General features: G+C 55.4%; 1 protein-coding gene across 1 annotated transcript; it reads right to left on the reverse strand.

Moving 5' to 3' along the window:
• Positions 1-10,020: 10,020 nt before the first annotated feature.
• On the reverse strand, positions 10,021-16,048 carry LOC310904770 (uncharacterized protein; the record flags this gene model as incomplete). The annotated part of the gene is made up of 3 exons (XM_083849943.1): positions 10,021-12,195; positions 12,280-13,286; positions 16,021-16,048. 3 exons carry the CDS (start codon positions 16,046-16,048, stop codon positions 12,160-12,162), a joined length of 1,071 nt encoding a protein of 356 aa, XP_083706069.1. The 3' UTR covers positions 10,021-12,159.
• Positions 16,049-17,222: the final 1,174 nt, after the last annotated feature.

The raw sequence follows: 17,222 nt of genomic DNA on the forward strand, positions 1-17,222 counted from the left end.
TGACCTTCCTATCCAGATTTCTGGGCATCTCCTTGGCACAACGTGTCTTCTTCATCTCCTTCTGCACACACAGGTCTTGTGGATACGGAGAGGGAGAGCAGACTGGAGGGGATGGTTTTGCTTGCACCTGATCTTCTCAACATCTGTCCCACTTTATGACAGCTCTCTTATTTAAAAATAAATCTTTGCCAAACAAAAAAAAAAAAAGAAAAAAAAAAAAAACACCACTCTGCAATTTGTTCCTCCAAGCCGGGCTGTTTTTCTGGCCCTGATTTTATCAGAGTGGAGACAGGCTGTCCTTGCAGAATGATTTTACCATCTTGAAAATGATTACAGAGCTGCACAATGCCTTCAGCTCCCCGTGTAACGATATTTTTATACGCTGCCTCGTTAGATCGCCGCCCGGGTTGAGGATGTTTTCAAACATCGCCTCTCCACGGCCGGCACACCGCAGCACCGGGAGCAGAGTGACGAATCGGAGGGAGTTCAGAGGGCAGCGGCAATAATCGGAAACCTGATTTACAAGGAAACGTTGAGAAAGCCGAACCCATTTTGTCTGGCTGGAGCGGGGGACTGAGCATCCACCCCCAAGGATCCGGGAGGGCAAGAGGCAGGTGCTGGGGAAGGTGGCACCGAGCGTACCAGCAGGGGGAAAAAATAACAAATGAAAAGCCGTAGGTGTTTTATACATTTTGTTTTCTGCAGATCTGGTGTGTATTCGTGGAAGGATCACTGCTGGAGAGGCAGGGAAAGGAGAGCCCCTAGGGAACAGTCCTGCTGAGGTGGCAATGGAGGGTTCATGGGCTCTGCTCCACCCCAAACCAGCCGAGGACATCCAGCCACCAGCACCCCAACTGCAGGGCTCACCATCACCCCTCAGAGCCACCCTGGCCCCGTCGTGTGTCTGGAGGCACTGACGTTATCCCTGTAAATAGAGGACACGGCGTGTCGCACGCTTTTTTCCTTTTTTTCCCCCCTTTATAAATACATGTGCTGTAGCATGGCTGCACTCCGTGATCCGAGGGTGTGAGCAGCCTGTGATTAGAGGAGAGCGAAACGCTGATTGTGGGTTAATTAGCTAGGCTAATAAACTGCCTGTAGCTTCATTTAGGAGAGGAACTGTATTTCATCACATAGAAAACAGTGCAGAACATGGAGAAGAAGCGTGTTTTTTCTTAGAAAGATCAAAATTCAGCTTCTGATGAGGTTTTTCTAAAGGAGCTTTGCTTTCTTCACGTCTTTCTTTTTTTTTGGTGGAGGAGAGCTGGGAAATCCCAGTGCTTTCCCAGCAGCATTCCTGCTCCCAGGCCTCACCACGACCACCAAGCACCCTATAAAAAGCCAAGGTGGCTTTGTTTGGCTCTTCCTGATGCCATAGGTGGCACCCAAGCATCCTGACACCGTTCATCCCTCTGGAACTGACTGCCACCAGCCCAAAAATACACCAGGCAGGGACCAAAGGGGGGGAAGAGGGTAACAAAACCCTCCCCACATGCCCATGTCCACGAGCGGAGAACAACCTTACGCCCACCTCTGTTCTGGCTGCCAAGGCGCCAGCATAAAAATAAATCCTCTCTTGTCACATTCCAGCATATTAATAATGACACTTAATAACTTCTGCCTAATAGCCTCCACGTTTGTGGGGGAATCTGTGACACACCGAGGACTGGACACGCTGCCTAAGCACACGCGGCGTGGTTGCCCCATATGTCGTGCAGCAGCTTGCATTAAAAAGAAAAAAAAACGGAGAGGGACACGCAAACGGGGAAAAACGTAATGTAACTTTTAATTGAACTTCATGTTGCTGGTAAAATCAGGGCTGACAGCTTTGAAGATCAAGGGTCTTCTCTTTATACTGCAGATATAAGCGCTAAATGCTCATGAGTATGGCTAGATCCTCAATCTGCAGGATTTGGTGAGGGTTTGAGAGGACTTCTCTCGGTGTGCATGGCATCCCTATCCCACCGCCATGGGTGCTGCAGGTACCACGAGCGGGCCAAGCTGAGGATGCTCAGCTCTCAAGGGCTGAGCCTCGACCGTGCCCAAGCCATGCCTGTGGCTTGCTCCACATACAGACAACAGATCTAGCCCTGAGGGCAGCTAAATAGTACCATGTATTTAGGACATGGCACAGGAGGGGAGTCAGGCTGCTCAGGCATCCCAAGGGGAGTGCTTGAGGCCAAGGTGCCCAAGGCAGGCGAGAAGGGGTCTCCTGGGAGGGGCTCAGGTGGAGGCGGTGGCAGGGGAAGCGCCTGGGGAGGTCCCCTCGGGCTTCGCCTCCCCCATTCGCAGCCCTGCTCCTCTTGGCTGTATTTCCACCACGGGTTGTGCTTCTGGCTCTGCTCACCGGGTAATTAAAAACACTCATTTGAAAAATAACAAAAACAAACAAACGAGGAGTCAGTCAGACCTCATCGGTCAGGACTGCTCTGAAGCAACCAGCAGCTACAAGCACAGACAGGCTCTGACTCCCAGCCCGGTTTGGGGTGAAGGAGAGTCACCTTCTCCATGGAGAAGAGGCTGCTATTTCCAATTTTGGGGGGAGTCAGAAACCCTTTCTGCATAAATCCCTGTGCTTGTTACAAAGAAGAACCAACCCAAACTGACTCACAGGTGCGCATGTCCCAGAGGAAGGCCACCCTGTGAAACCACTCTGCCATTTTCTGCCCTGCTCCGATTGCCCAGCGCTGGGGGGGATTTTGTCGCCTAAACCCTACATGTGGGGCTTCAACCACCTAAATCTCCTGCCTGGGTAACAAATGGATGAGGCTAGAAACAGAGCGGGGGGGGACAGGATGGGACGTGTTCAGACATGGTGATTCAAGATTCTTCCATCAAAATCCTTCTAATTGGGCATTTACCTAAGCTGCATTCTCTGCCGCACAAAGCCATTGCTTAACGCAGTGCATACAGTGAGGCAATTGCCTTTTTATTTTACTGGTTATTATTCCTCGCTGGAAACAGAAAGAAAAAGCTATCGCTCTGTATTTTTTATCAGGTTTCAGCCACTCTGGCTGATGTTCAATAAAAGAAAAGCTATCTCTGTTAGAGATGAGTAGCCCTTTACAGAGCAGTCATTGCCTACAAAGTAACCTTTAAGCACCTGGCTGTCTCTTAAGTTAATGCAGGTAGAGGATGGAGAGGAAGTTACAGTCACTTCTCTATGTTTGAAAAATGCAGCTATTTCTCCTAAAATTCAGCAGCCAGCTGCACGCGTTGATTGGTTTCGTTGATGTTGTCGTTCCCAGTTTTCATGAAATCACGGCACAAAGTGGCGTGGCAGGGCCCACACATCCCATGCAGCGTCCCTGCAGCACCTGCTGCCCTCAGGGACCAGCACCAGGATCAGGCAGGGCAGAGCACGGGATGCGAGGCTCCACGATGGCCAAGAAAAAAGGGAAATCCATGTGTCACCCACCGCCCCTCTCCGTGCACCTCCATCCCCATAGGCACTGAGCCACGTCAGCAGGGACAAAACCCCCGTGGGTTTGCTGGCCCGGCTCTATGGAGAATGGGGAGCACTGGAAAAAACCTCAGCCCTCCCCATGCGACCCGATCCACGGCTGCATCCTGCCTTAAGAGGTTCAGGATTTAAGGTCCCCCCGGCACCTACCCCATAAGTGACAAGCAGCTGTCAGCAGCTCACGGGGGGCTCCGGCTGCCTGCAAATTTCCGCATTAAAGCTGTAAGCTCTCATGCCTCACTTGGGACCAATAAAACAGGATAGGGTAGAGGCTGTCGTGATAAATGGGGCATAAATCACACCTCCCCCTGCCCCCTCCCCTTCCAAGGGGGGGTGGTACTTCCAGAGCCCCCCCCGGGCCCCGCTTCAATACGCCCCGACAGGTCCTCTCCTGCCTGCGCAGTCAATTAGGACTTCATCAGAAATCAATTTGCAAGGCCCAGCTGAGATGTACCTATAGATCAGGCGATGCCAAGTGATTATTACACTAATGGAATATTCCATTGATTAATTGAATATTTAAGTCCTGAAATGTTAGCCCCGCTGTCTTATCCGCGCCCTGTTCCCGAGCCGAGCAGCAGAGACACCGCACCGGTGCGAGGAGCCAACCTCCAGCCTTGGGCTTTTTGGGGCGAAAGACAGAGGGTTTGGTGCTGATCACACAGGGGGCGTTTTTCCCTCTGTGACAGAGTGCCCTGAGCTGATCCTCAGCTGGGGCAGCAAGCACCCTGTACTTTCTGGCACGGGGGGCTTGGGCGCTTGTCCTGACTTCTCCACGAAAGCCCCGGGGGTGCAGAGGTGGCCAGGTGCCTCCTGCGGGGGGCTCCCAGGTTAGCGGCTGGGTGAAACACCTGTGTAAGTGCTTTGCTGGACTAGGGCCATAATGACCGAGAGAGAGAAATGAGACGGAGACGGGGAAGGAGGGAGGGACGGGATCAGGAAGAGGAGGAGAGGTGTGCTGCAGCTGGAGTAATCATCACGGAAGGGCCCGGCGGTGGGTTAAGGGATATTCCCCCCGACTTGTATTACACGGGAACTCCGGAGAGCCATTAACATCATGAGCAAGAGAGAGGGCTCCTGATCTCTCCACAGAGCTCCCACGCCAGGCAGAGGGGCTCCTTCCCCAGCTTGAAGTGTGCCCATGCCCAAACCCTAGGGTTGGCTGCTGGAAGAAGCAGCCACCCGACCCAGAAAGGTGCCCAAACAACTGGAAGGGAGCATGTGGAAGACAAACCCTGTGCCTTGCTTCTGGCTGGAGAAGATCAGGTGTCCCCTCTGCACCCCAACCTCACGGCTGCATCACCCTCATCATCACTGGGGTCTCCCGGTCACCCCTATTGCCCCCAAAGCGTTTGGGGGTCTTTGACCTGAGCAGTAGAACCTGCACTTCTCCTGTCATGGGAAGCAGCATTTTCCCCCCTCCCGTTTACATGTGTGTTTTTTTTCTGAACAGGAAGGTAAAAATAAATAGAGAGGAAAAACAAGTATTGATGGAACAGCTCTCTTCTCCCTTCTAGATTTTCTTCTCGCTGAGAGATCTGACCTTTCAGCGGGAGCTCCAAGAAACCTCCAGGAAATGTGCCTTGCTGGCATTTGCCATGGGTGAAGCGCTGGGAGCTGTCAGCCCCTCGCCCAGGAGATAACGCTGAGACATTCATTAACCTGCAGGCTCTGGGTGCCTTGGAGACCCCAGGAGCCTGGAAACTCCCCGCCGGTGAGATCAGGTTCTGAAAAGGTGCCTGAAATCCTGGTCCTCCCAGCTCATCCTTGCCAGGTCCCTGTCCTGCTGACACAGAAACTGGAGGGGAGGCAGAGAACGGGCTCGTGCTGTCAATAAGGGAAGGACGAGATGCAGAACGATGGACACCCCACCTCATCCGTGTGGCCTGGAGCTCCTTTGACCTCCCCTTAAGCAGAGGGACACAGGAGTCCCACAGCGAAGGTGTTAGAGCAGCAGACAGACACGCTGGGGGAGGCACACCACCTCCTTCTCCCCCCTGTGCAGGAAGCAGAAATCTCTTTGGTGAGCCCCAAAACACAGCCCCTGGGGCAGGAGGCAAGGCAGGACCGGCAGGAGGGTCAGCGCCGAATACCACGGGTAGGTGAAGCAGCGGACAGTGCCCACGTGCTTGTGGGGAGAAGAGAGAAAATCGCCAGGACTGGACTTGCCTCCTCCAACAGGAGGCTGTCCTGCCCAGCAGAGAGCTGCCCTGCTGCCCCACGTCCTCCTGCCCAGGGAACCTCAGCTTCAAAGCCAGAAGGCGGGGAGAAAAGTGGAGGTAGCGAAACCACAGCATGAAACACAAGGAGAGTTCAGGCTGATAAATATTTCAGGCTGACAACTATTCCTGTCCTTGGGAGTTCATTCATCAGACTCTCAGCAAGGCCTCCACGTCCCAGGACCATAAATACTCAGGCCTATTTTAACAACGCCTTTTGGTGTGGCTAATACCAAAATCACAGGAAACTTTTACAGCCCAACCTATATCCTTGGTTATTTCGGTGTAAATTATTGCACCTATAAAGGCTATATTCAAATATGCATCCGTTGTAATTACAGCCCCTGGCTGTGTGGGATCCTTCTGTAAGCTGATTGCACCTTGTTTTGATACGATTCCAGACAATGACAACAATTTGGAAACAATGGCAGGCATTAGTACCTCAGCGATACACACAGTCCCGAATCCACACGCAGGGAGAGCGTCTGCTGGCGGAGGGAAAGTCTGATCCCGAATCAGAAAGAACTGTTTGTCAGGAGCAGGACTCGCAGGATTAGCTTTTGGGCAGCATTTTGTAGTTTTTCCTTAAACTAGCTACAAACGGCTGGGCTGCCCCGACGCTACCACAGGCAGATGAGAAGCCCCAGGAGCTTCATGCTGAACGCCTCAGCAGGAGGGAACCACAGCCCTTCACCGAAACACATCCCTCCCCGCCACCGATGGCACAGAACGACAAAGGGGAAATTTGCTCTGCTCCTCTCTGTCCCACGAACAAATTCACCCCCGTACACCAACCCCAGACTGTGACATCCCAGCACTAACCAGGCTCCTCTTCTCCTACCTCCGAGCACCATCTTGGTCTCAAGCTCTCCAGGCAGAGCCCTTGCCTACCGGGCACCCTTAAGCACGTTTCATTCATGAATTAAGTCCCTGACAGCCCATATCTCCATGATCAATATGTTTGTTTATTAGCAGCAGCTGCTGTGTTTTAGCAAAACGGGAGGGCTCCAGCAGGAGCAGCGCGCTCTAACCACAGCGCGAGGCCTGGGACGGGGAGGAGAAGGACCTCCTGATGGCAAATGGGAGCCGGGCTGGATAAGATTTCATGCTAATGACCCTTTAATTGAAATCGCTGCTCGGGACAGATTGCTCATCTCGGGGAGAGCTGCGCTGATGGCTCCCGCTTTGGCCACTCCTGAGACGAAGCCATTAACTCAGGAGCAGTGAACAAAAGCAAGTGAGGGGGATATGGGGAGGCCATCCGTCGCCAGCACAGCTGATCTGCATGCCCAAGAAGCCCAGGCCAGCAGCTGGTATAAATGGAGACCTACACAAAGGGAGGAGAGGGTGTGTGGCTTGCTGGATCTTCTGCTTTTTCTGCAGATCCAGGCTGGATGCAGCCCCTCCTCGGAGCAGGGCTGGCCCCATGTGCTGGTCTTTTGTGCTTAGGAAAGGGAAGGAGGACACCTGGATCTCCTCCCCACCTCTCAGTGTGGCTGTAGCCTTTGCTACGTGTTTGTTCCATCTTCCTCTCTCTCAGTCTCCCTGCATGGACATTGCAAGGCAGCAATGCCTGTCCGCCCTAATGCATCCCAGGCGGTGAGATGGACACAGAAAAGGAGGAGCTGGGGAGAAAGGAAAATCCTGGTCTCCTTTCATCTTTTGCAAGTGAAAAAGCAAATTCCCTCCCTGAGGTTCCTTTTCACTTTAAGTCCCCTGCCATGGTAGCAGGGCAGCATCATGCAGGAACACAGGCAGGGCTGGCCTTGTCCAGGCTGGAAGGGTTGGCACATGAGGGCTCTGCCCTTGGTTCTTGCAAAGTCTCTTTGGGCATCCCCACTGAGGTGCAGTGGTGAAAAAGCCAGTGATTAGGAGAAGTGGGCAGGTGTAAAAGCATGCAAACACCCGAAAATATCCACATGACTTTTGAGAGGCAAGGGTTTGCACCGTGCCAGCCATGCACCTGAGCGAGAGCATGCTGCTCCTGGGTGGCAGAGAGCTGCAGGAGATGCTGCAAGGAGCTGCCCACCACCCTGGGGGCCATGTCCCCCCCCTTCATGAGGAAACCTCCCTGTCCCCTGCACCCTTCATGCCCCAAGGTGCTAATGAAACCAGGTTTGTCAGAATCAGGCAGCTCTTCTGGGCATGTTTGTTAAGAGGAAATGTTGATGTGCGTCTCTTGCAACGCAAAGAGAAGTCTGAGTGCACAGAAAGGAGGGTTACGGACCTGCTTTGAATGCATTTATTATTCCCATTAATTACTATGCCTGCTAAAGAGGACCAGCTGTTCTAGGAGGCTGTGGTACCAATTTATCAGGAGAAGATTCCAACAGAAGTCACAGAGTTTTCCTCTGAACTTGGGAGGATGGAAGATGGAGGTTTTTTAATTAGAACTTGTTATTAATGGGAACGTAGCAAATTAAAAATAGTCTCCCTCCCCCCTCCCTATTATACGAAGCTCTGATCTCAATTAGAAAGATCAGGGACTAACCACTGAATGGGAATTACTGAGATGAAAACTGATTGAAAGACAAAAAGCGAAGACGGAGGCATCGCGGGGAGAGAACGGGGACGGGGAACAATGAGCGGAGGCTGGCGGAGGCTGTGTGCAGCTGACGGGGGCAGAGGCTCAGCCAAGAGCTGTGGCTTTCTGCCTCCCCCTGTGGCGAGGACAGCCTGCGGGGATGGCTGTGAGCAAGTGTCCTTCGTAGCATCCCATCCCTCCTCCTCCCATATCCTCCTCCCATCGCTGTAGGACCCCTAGCTCAGTTTGGGGGCTCCGTGCCCCCAGCTCTGCCCTCCTGCAAGAGCTCATCCTGCACCACCTCCCTGAGCTCATCCTGCTCTTTCCCAAACCCAGGAGCCCCAGGGATGCCCTGGAGCTCAGCAGGAGACCATCCCGTTGGTCCTCAGCCCCCTCCACTGCATGTATCCCCACGGTCCCAGCTGGGAGCAGAGGCTGGTGGCAGGGTCAGGCCCTGCAGGTGCACAGCGCTGGTTTGGGTGAGGCTTTGAGATCTGTTTGCTTTTACCAACCCGAGCCGTGCCGCGCTGACCAGGCCCATCTCCCACATGAAAAACTCAATTAATGACTTATTAGCGAGAACCTCTGCTGCTACCTTCTCTGGGCACCTGAGGACCAGGGCCCCTGTCTTCCTTCCAGCAGATAATCCACGCCATATTCCGGGGCAGGCAGGGACCTTAGGCTGAAATTACAGCCTTGCTTACTAATTGCTGCATGTTCTCTCTCCGTAGGTATATCATTGCCAGCAATTAGTGCAAAATCCTTTCCCACTCTTGTTAAGTTCCTGTGCTGCAGTTAAATACTCCCAGATCCCATTTAAATGATTTCAAATGCAATTCATTCTGGCTCGTTAAATAATTCCACAGCAGTGTTTGTCGTCTTCTCTCTCTGTTTTCCAACAGCCACTTTCTCCCAGAAAGAGTGCAACAACTGAAGAACAGAGAGGAAAGGGAAAGAGAAAGAGATGGGAAAACTGAGAAGTTTGGGGTCCATCCTCTGCACATATATTTTCTCTTACGTTTTCCCCCTCTTCTCCAGCTGTGACTTTCCTGGTAGCTGGATTTTGTGGGGGTCCACGTGCTGGTAAAGGGCTGCTCAGGTCCAGCTGGGCTCGCCTGGAGGGAGCCTTGCAGGTGGCTCTGTGGACATCTCGCTGTCTGTTCCATGTGGGTTTCTCCCTCTTTGGAGCCTTATCCCTTCTGTCCCTCCCCTTTCCCAGCTTCCATCCCCCTGCTGCTGGTCCAGCATCCCAGGGCACTGCCCACCCCACCCAGAAGAGACCACCCTTTGCCCCTGATCCCCCATTAGGTGCAGGTGCAGTGGAGGGGAGCAGGCAGGCTGGGCTGAGCTCGCTGCCTGCCATCTCCACCCGATGTGGCACCCCACAGCAATCATCTGCCACAAAACACAGCTTTCAGTCACAGCCGTGGGGTCCTGCCCTCGGACCAGGGCTGTCTCTGCCCCTTGAACACAACCCTCGTGCTGTCCTCCCCAGCACGGCCACATTTCGTCACCTTTTGGTTTCATTCCCTGGCGGCGCTGCCAAGTCTCACGTGTACACTACAAATTCCCAATACTCGGTATTTTCCTTAAATCTGCAGTTCCCCGAGACAGGTGATTCAGCAAGACTCAGCTTCCAGTTTACACCGAGAAATAAATAAATAAATAAATGAAAAGTTCTAGTTCTTGTGGCTGGGGGGGAAACAAATAAAAGCTGTGAGTGGTATTTGAGTACAACCTACTAGTTCCAGAGCCAGAAGGCAAGGGAAAAGAAAACAGGATTTAATGACGTTGTTTGAATTTGGAGACAAGGCTCCTGAGCTCCGAGCATCAGGGGTCAGCGCCACGGGATCACTGTGCCCCCGTGCTCGATGGGAGGTGGAGGAGGCGGGCTGGCATCCTCCGGCTCACCAGGAGGGAACAGCACCCCGTCCATCAAGAATACCCAAACACCCGCTGCAATTCCAGCAGTGGCTTGTTCCCTCCCATATCCGCATGAATTGCTGCTGCCTGAAAATGCTGACCTGCTCCCACCAGGGCTGGTAGGGGAAGCCAGCTCCGTGAGCAGCTCCCCGCAGTCCTCGAGCCCTGGGGGTCCCAGCCTGCTCGCGCGGAGCTGTGAAAAGGTTGCAAGCAAAGCAATTTCCTTCCTGCCATTCAGCAGTCCGCGGCGGTGTTTCTGGTTGGAAGTTTGTCGTGGCCCTTGGGTTGGCGAAGCTGAACGGCGCTGTATGAAAGGTGCTGGATCGCCGGCGATGAAAGGTGCAAGAAGAGAGCGCTGGCACCAGGAGGGCAGCTCCCGGGCTGCCTGCCGAGGGAGGGAGGGAAGTTCACGTGTGCAGAGGCATTCAGAGGGTGCAAAACTTGGCTTTGTATTTAATTGTGTTTGTTTGAGGGTTTCAGAATGAGTTTCAAGAGAGGGGCACGGATATGAGCCGCTTTGTTCCCAGGGTGGAGTGTGGCTTTGCTCCCAGCCAACGATCCTCCAGAAACGCTTTGATGAGAAATGTGAATTTAGTTGGAAGGGAAGGAGGCACCCAAAGAGACGAAAGCGACTTTCAGAAATGTCACGAGAGTGTTCACGCAGCAAAGTTTGCTGCTGAAAATTAACTCGAGTGGCCACAGACCGGAGGCTGGGATGCCAGCTCATTGCCAGGCAGTCACGGGATGGTCCTGAAAAACACCTCTAAAATAAGTGGGGCAATGGAAGGGAAATCTCCGCCTGAAAAACGTGTGTCCCCATCTGTTAAACAATATTCAGGTGCTCCTGCATTTACGCTTTCTCCAGATTTATGCGGCGATGGCTTTCGAAGGCAGATTGTCTATGAGAAGAACAGATGGAGGGAGCAATCCTCCCATCCGAGCTCTGCACCAGGACTGAAGAAGTTTGTAATCTGCTTCTTGTCTGCAGAGCCAAGGCTCCGAATGAAGCCCCCTCTGCTCCAACGCGCTGGGTAGCTCAAGAACCTGTGGCAGAGCCCAGAAAGCCCTGGTTTTCCTCGTCCTTTTTCTGCAGGTTTTTCCATCAGGTCCTGTTCTGTGAACGCAACAACGGTGCCAGGAATATTTTCTGTGTGAGCACCGAGAACATGGGGCGAAGAGAGCGGGGCAGCCGAGACCAAATTTCCTGCTTCCCCACAGGTACGGGAGAGCACTTTTCCAGATGTCTGCCTGCTCCGGAGGCTTCGTGCCACACGGGTGAGCGAAGCCTCCCGGGCTGCCAGCCCGCTATCCCCAGCCTTTCATCAGCACCGAATTTGCTGCGAAATGGGAAAAAATCATTTCGCGAAAGCAAAATAATCCCCAGTCGTATCGGCGTCCCGGTTCTCCATCTCTCTGTTTCCTCTCTCTCTGTTGACATTCAAAGGAAAACAATGTGATTGTTAATTACAAACTGTTTTGAATGCATGCAGGAGACTGTTTCAGAGCCAGAGCCAGCCCGAGGCAGGAAGGCTGAGGACACGGCGTGTGCCGAGCTGCTTCAAAGGGCAGCAGGTTCCGCTGTAATTAATGCTGATGCAATCACCGTGCCAGACACGGGGTGGAAACCTTACCTTGCGCAGCTTCCCACCCGTCTCTTCTCTACCTATCCGACTTTACTTTGGGCCGGGTGGAAAACGCCGAAATACCAAGGGAGTGCTTTGCATTTCAAAGAAGTTGGTGCACAAGGGATGTTGTGATTCATTAGTTGTCCGTCAGTGCACCGGTGTGCCGGTGCCCGCAGATAAATCGGCAGCCCCTACTGGAATTCATATGCTTGTCTTCTGCTGGCAAGTCCGAGGAGCAGGGAGCACGGGTGGGATTGAGGACACCAGCCCAAGGCTGGCAACTCAGCCCCCGTCAGGAGAAGGGCAGAGCTGGAGCTGGGTGCACCGGTTAATGCTCCAAAGCGTCGTTTTCCCCCAGCCCGGATGATCTTTTTAATCCCTTCGTGGTCTGTGGGGAAAGCACTGTCACAGCAGCCTGATGATGTGTGGGATGAAAGAGAGCTGTAAACACAGGAGAGGGTTGGGATACGGTAAAAAAGTAAAATATACAGGTATGGAGTGGTGTGCACAGTGCCTTGTGCGTACCGGGCAAGGCTGGAACAGGCTCAGGTGCAGCCACGGGGATGTGTGTGACGCACGGATGGGGACACATGGATGGGGACACACGGAGCAGACCCAGGTGTGTGGCACGAGGGCAGCTGAGAAGCAGCAGCTCGGGGCGGAGGGATGCTCACAGGGTCCGGCACTGGCCCTGTGCACGGTGTGCTCCTGCCGTCCATGCTCCTGGCTCCAGCTGCACCTGGGGGCTGTTGGTGCACAGCAAAACCCGTGGGTCAGGAGGGGGGTGGCAGGGACAAGTACGGGTGGCAGAGAGGGGAGGAGAGGCAGAGAGGTTTGTGCTTCCACCCGCTCCCTGCTCTGCCGCTCAGAGGCAGCCGGGCTGGGCTGGCTGTAAGGAAGGAGAGAGCGCAAGCAGGCTCCTGCGGTGCTCCCTCCTCTCTCTGCTGCCCACACACTCCGCGGGACTGGGAGCTGCAGATTGGAAGGTGGCTGGTGAGCAGAGCTCGTCTCAGAGCCGAGCCCCGCGCCTCTCGGCCAAGGAACGCACAGCAGCCCCGGGCTGGGCAGGGAGAGGCTTTGGGGGGGGGGATTTCCCCAGGGGACAGCTCCGGGGAGACCTTTCCTCAGCCCCCAGAAGAGCGTGGAGCAGGCAAGGGGGTGTGAGCCCACGAACTGGCTGCAGGGTGCCAGGACAGCGAGGAAAAGCAGAAATGTCCCGCGGGGCTCCGCAGGGCGCAGGGTGGCTGGCCAGGCTGTCTTCTCCTTGCCACCTCTTGGAAACTGCTGGGAAGGGGGCGTCCCTTTGCTCGGAGCCCCCCGAGCAGCTCTCACCCACCCGGTGACCGCCTTTTTCCACTCCTGTCCTGCTTCCTCGCCCACAACCCTGCTACTGTTCAGCCAAACCGCCCAGGGTGCTTCGCTGTCCCCTGCCCAGCTCACCTCCAGCTTTATCCCCCTGCACCTGGCTCCACCTCCCCAAAAAGGCTGCCCAGGAGCACCGCAGCTCCACGGCAGACCAAACCCTCCGGCGCCTCAGCTTCTCTCCCCACCCAACCCCATCCACGTGCCCCCACATCAGCACCTTCCCTCCCCGCGGCCCCCCAGCGTGGCACCGGGCCAGCGGTGCCCCCGCCTCCGCAGCCCCAGCAGCCTCCCTGAGCCCACTGCCATCATTTCAGACCCCCCCACCCCGGGTCCCGACCGCCAGGAGTGGGACCACCGGTGGCCGTGGCCTCGCTCCGCGTTGTGGCTGCGCTCCTCCTCCTCCTCTGCTCGCAGCCTTCCTCCCACGGGAGCGGTGACTAATGCCGCTCGCGCACGCTCCTCCGCGGCGTGTTGTGCATCATCCCGCGGGGGTGTGCGAGGGTGAGGAGCGGGCGCGGGCGGAGGAAGGGGGGGAGAGCTGGTGCCAGAGCGTGAGACAGGCTGGGGAACCTGCTTGGGGGCTCAGGGAGGTGGGGGGGGACGGCCCGGGGGCTGCGTGCCAGCAGCAGGGCGCAGCCGGGGCTGGGGACGTCCAGGTGGCACTTGGAAGGGGGATGTGGTTCACGGGGTGTTCGTCGTGAGTGGGGTGAACCTGGAGGAGCTGGGAGCATTGGGAACACTGGGAAGAGCACTCTGCTGGGTGGTTTTATTGGAATCAGGTGAGAAAGGGGGAGTGGGAGGTCAGGGAGAATGGCTGAGGGTAAATAGGAGACAGTGGGGTGGCCCAGCTCTGCACGGTGTCCCTTTTGTGGGCTGCTCCATCACCTGGGGGTGTCAGACCCTCAGGAAAAGGAAGTGTCCTGGGACAGACACCTTAGGGAGCTTTCTCTGCCCCAGCTGTCCCGCCAGCCTTCCTCCAGTCCCCGCACAGGGCAGTGCCTTGGGGACCTGGGGGACGCAGGGTGCCGAGGGATGCGGGATGCTGATGGATGCGGGGTGCTGAGGGGTGCAGGAGGCAGCCCCAGAAATCCAAATCCACACAAATTCTTAACCCAGCCAAGGAAAACCACGTTGCACTGAGGTTTTCTCTCACCTGCAGCGGCCCATCCAGCCTCAGGTGCCTGTGTGCCATTTATCTGTGCACGGGCGCTCTCGCGGAGACCTTGGGGGTGGCTCCCAGGGGCTGCAGGCCTGCAGCCAGGGCCGCCCTTGCTCCCTGGGGTGACCACAGCCAAGAACATCTCAGGTTTTGGCAGCAGGATGGGTACCAGCAAGCAGGCTACCAGGTACAGCAAAGCCCCAGGTACAGCAACCCCCCCCCTGCTCCCGGGACATCCAGGAGCGAGACCCTTGGCCCTCGTCCTTGTCACCCCACCGAGGGGAGGCCGGGAGGCTGCAGGAGGGAGGCCGGGCGGTGCGTTTAAACAAGCCGGCTTTAACACGGCTCTGTTTTCCAGGCACAGGGGGGTGGTTTTCTTTACAAGCCCACTTAAGAGCGGAGGAAGGCTGCAGGGCCGGCGTCCCAGCGGGCTCCGGCGCCCCGCGCTGCCAACCGCAGCCCCGCGAGCCCGCGGTAATGGCCTAGAGAGAGGGGGAGAAAGCCAGAGCCGTCTGCTAATGCGAGCAGAGCAGACAGAGCTGCCCGCCGCTCCTCGCCCCCTCCTCCTCCTCCTCCTCCTCCTGCCTTCGCCTGAGCCCTGCCCAGATGGTCAGCCTGGATTTTGGGGCCCTGGGGGGGCTGGAAGGGGATGGGGTTGGGATGGGGATGGGGTTAGGGATGGGATGGCAATGAGGTAGGGGTGGGGATAAGGTTATGGAAGGGGATGGACAGGCAGCTGGGGCGGTGGGTACGATAGGAAAGGCTGTCACTGAGAGTCTGGGTGGCAATGTTAGGGAGCAAGGGACCACGAGACCCTCCTGCACCTTTCCTTCTGCAAAGCTGGTGTGCTAGCAGCCACACGGTGCCTGCACAGAGCCTACACAGGGTCAGAGATGTCCCATCTGCCCAGCATGTCCTCGGGCTTGGAGGTGGGAAGGTCACCGGCAGGTGAGCCTGGCTGCAGAGGACGAGCCGTTAGCAGGTCTGCCCGTTTGGAAGGAAGCGGGGTGCTGCCTGGTGCGACCTCACAGCGGGATGCACCAAGCCCACGTCGCTGACAGGAGGCAGGCTCAGTGCTCACAGCCTTGGTGCTCCTTTTTATCGGCAGCGTCACCCTCAGATGGGACAGGGATGGATGCAGGGCACAGGGCGCAGCCGTTCTTTGCCCAGCTCTCACCAGAAGCACGCCCTGGGACAGTTTAGGTATGCTGAAAGTGTCCAAGCCTCTGTTTGCAAAGTTCCCAGGTGCAGCAGTCGGCAAATATTGAAGCAGCAGGTTAGCTTCTGCGCTGACTTAGAGAATTTCTCAAGACCTAAAGAATCCCCTGAAAAGCCCCCAGGCCTCACACCCCATCACCGGCCCAGTGACCACAGGAGGCGCGAGCCAGCAGCGGTGGGGATCGGTGTCATAAACCAGCAGCAGCTGCTGGAGCCCCAGGCAGGAGGTTTCTTAGAGGGTCCTGAGCATTTTTTGGCACCTCCAGACACAAAAATTGGACCCCCAGGAACGCCCCGTCCTGGGCCGCCTCCATCCATCACATCAGGGCAGGCTCACCCAGAAGGGCCTCAGGGCTCCTGGCAGCCACGAAGCACTTGGTGAGCTCCTACAGGCTGTTCTCCGCTCCAGGCTGAGCCCCTCAGCACCAGGCGGTGGTTTTGGCACCGAAGACGGAGCAGACGCTGCCTGCAGCTCAGCGGCGCTGTGCAGGGACTGCTCGCAGGGGTCTGCTGCAAGCAGGTACCTGGCCAGGTCCCCTGCTCGGGCACCATCTACCGACACCCCTGCTCCCAGCAGTGTGACCACAGGTTTGTGTCAGCTGGCGACATGAGGCTGAAATGAAGACAAATGAGAGCAGAAGGAAAGAAGAAAAAAAAATAAAAAGAAAAAGAAAGAAATCCCTCTTCCAAACACATTTGAACTCAGGATGAAAAAACAACTCGGCAGCGAGGGTTTCTTTTCTTCTTCTCCCCAAACTTCAAGAACTCAAATGTGGGTGTGAATATCACTTTAAGGATTTATAAAATGACACATGGCCTCACCTGTCAGCATGCCAAAATCTGAATGTCGGTTTTAATTACACCGAATATTTTACTTTCTTATGCAGAGGCATAATCAATTATCTTATTTAAAGGCATTACGATAATGTGTGTGTAAAATGGAGCCATTCCCTGTATTGCATTAGATTCTCTAATTATAGGAGAATGTTTGGAGCTAAAATGTCAGCCTGTCATCTGGCGGGTGTGTAATTCATGATCTGCATTCGCCGGCGCGGATGGAACTGACAAAAATTGCATCCATTCCCTTCCACAGCTTTGGCCTCAAATTTGCCTGGTCTGGAAGTGACAAATCCCCCCCACCCATCAGCACTGAATACAGAAAGTCCTGTCCCATCTGATCCCATCTCATTCCATCCCATCACATCCATCCCATCACATCCATCCCACCCCACCCCACCCTATCCCATCCCATCCATCCCAACCTAACCCATCCCATCCCATCCTATCCCAACCCATCCCATCCCATCCATCCCAACCTAACCCATCCCATCCCAACCTAACCCAACCCATCTCATCCCATCCCATCACATCCATCCCATCACATCCATCCCACCCCACCCCAACCCACCCCACGCTATCCCATCCCATCCCATCCCAACCCATCTCATCCCATCCCATCCCATCCCACCTCATACCATCCCCAACACTGTAGGGACCTGACTTCAAACAAGTGCTTCCTACTAGTGGTTATTTGTAGCTAAACCTCGGTGTGCCCAGAGGGCACCTGTGAAGCACATCCCATGCTCTGGCTGAGCACAGCACCGTCAGGATGCGTCCAGCACCGTCCTCCCACCCCTCCTGGTGGGAGAAGCCAAGGCAGGAGCGGCAGCAGGGCAGCACGTTACTGCAGAAATCATCGGGGACTCTTATCCGCCCTCCTCTGAAT

Source organism: Anser anser (assembly GCF_964211835.1).
Source record: "Anser anser genome assembly, chromosome: 10".
In the NCBI taxonomy this organism is placed as follows: domain Eukaryota; kingdom Metazoa; phylum Chordata; class Aves; order Anseriformes; family Anatidae; genus Anser; species Anser anser.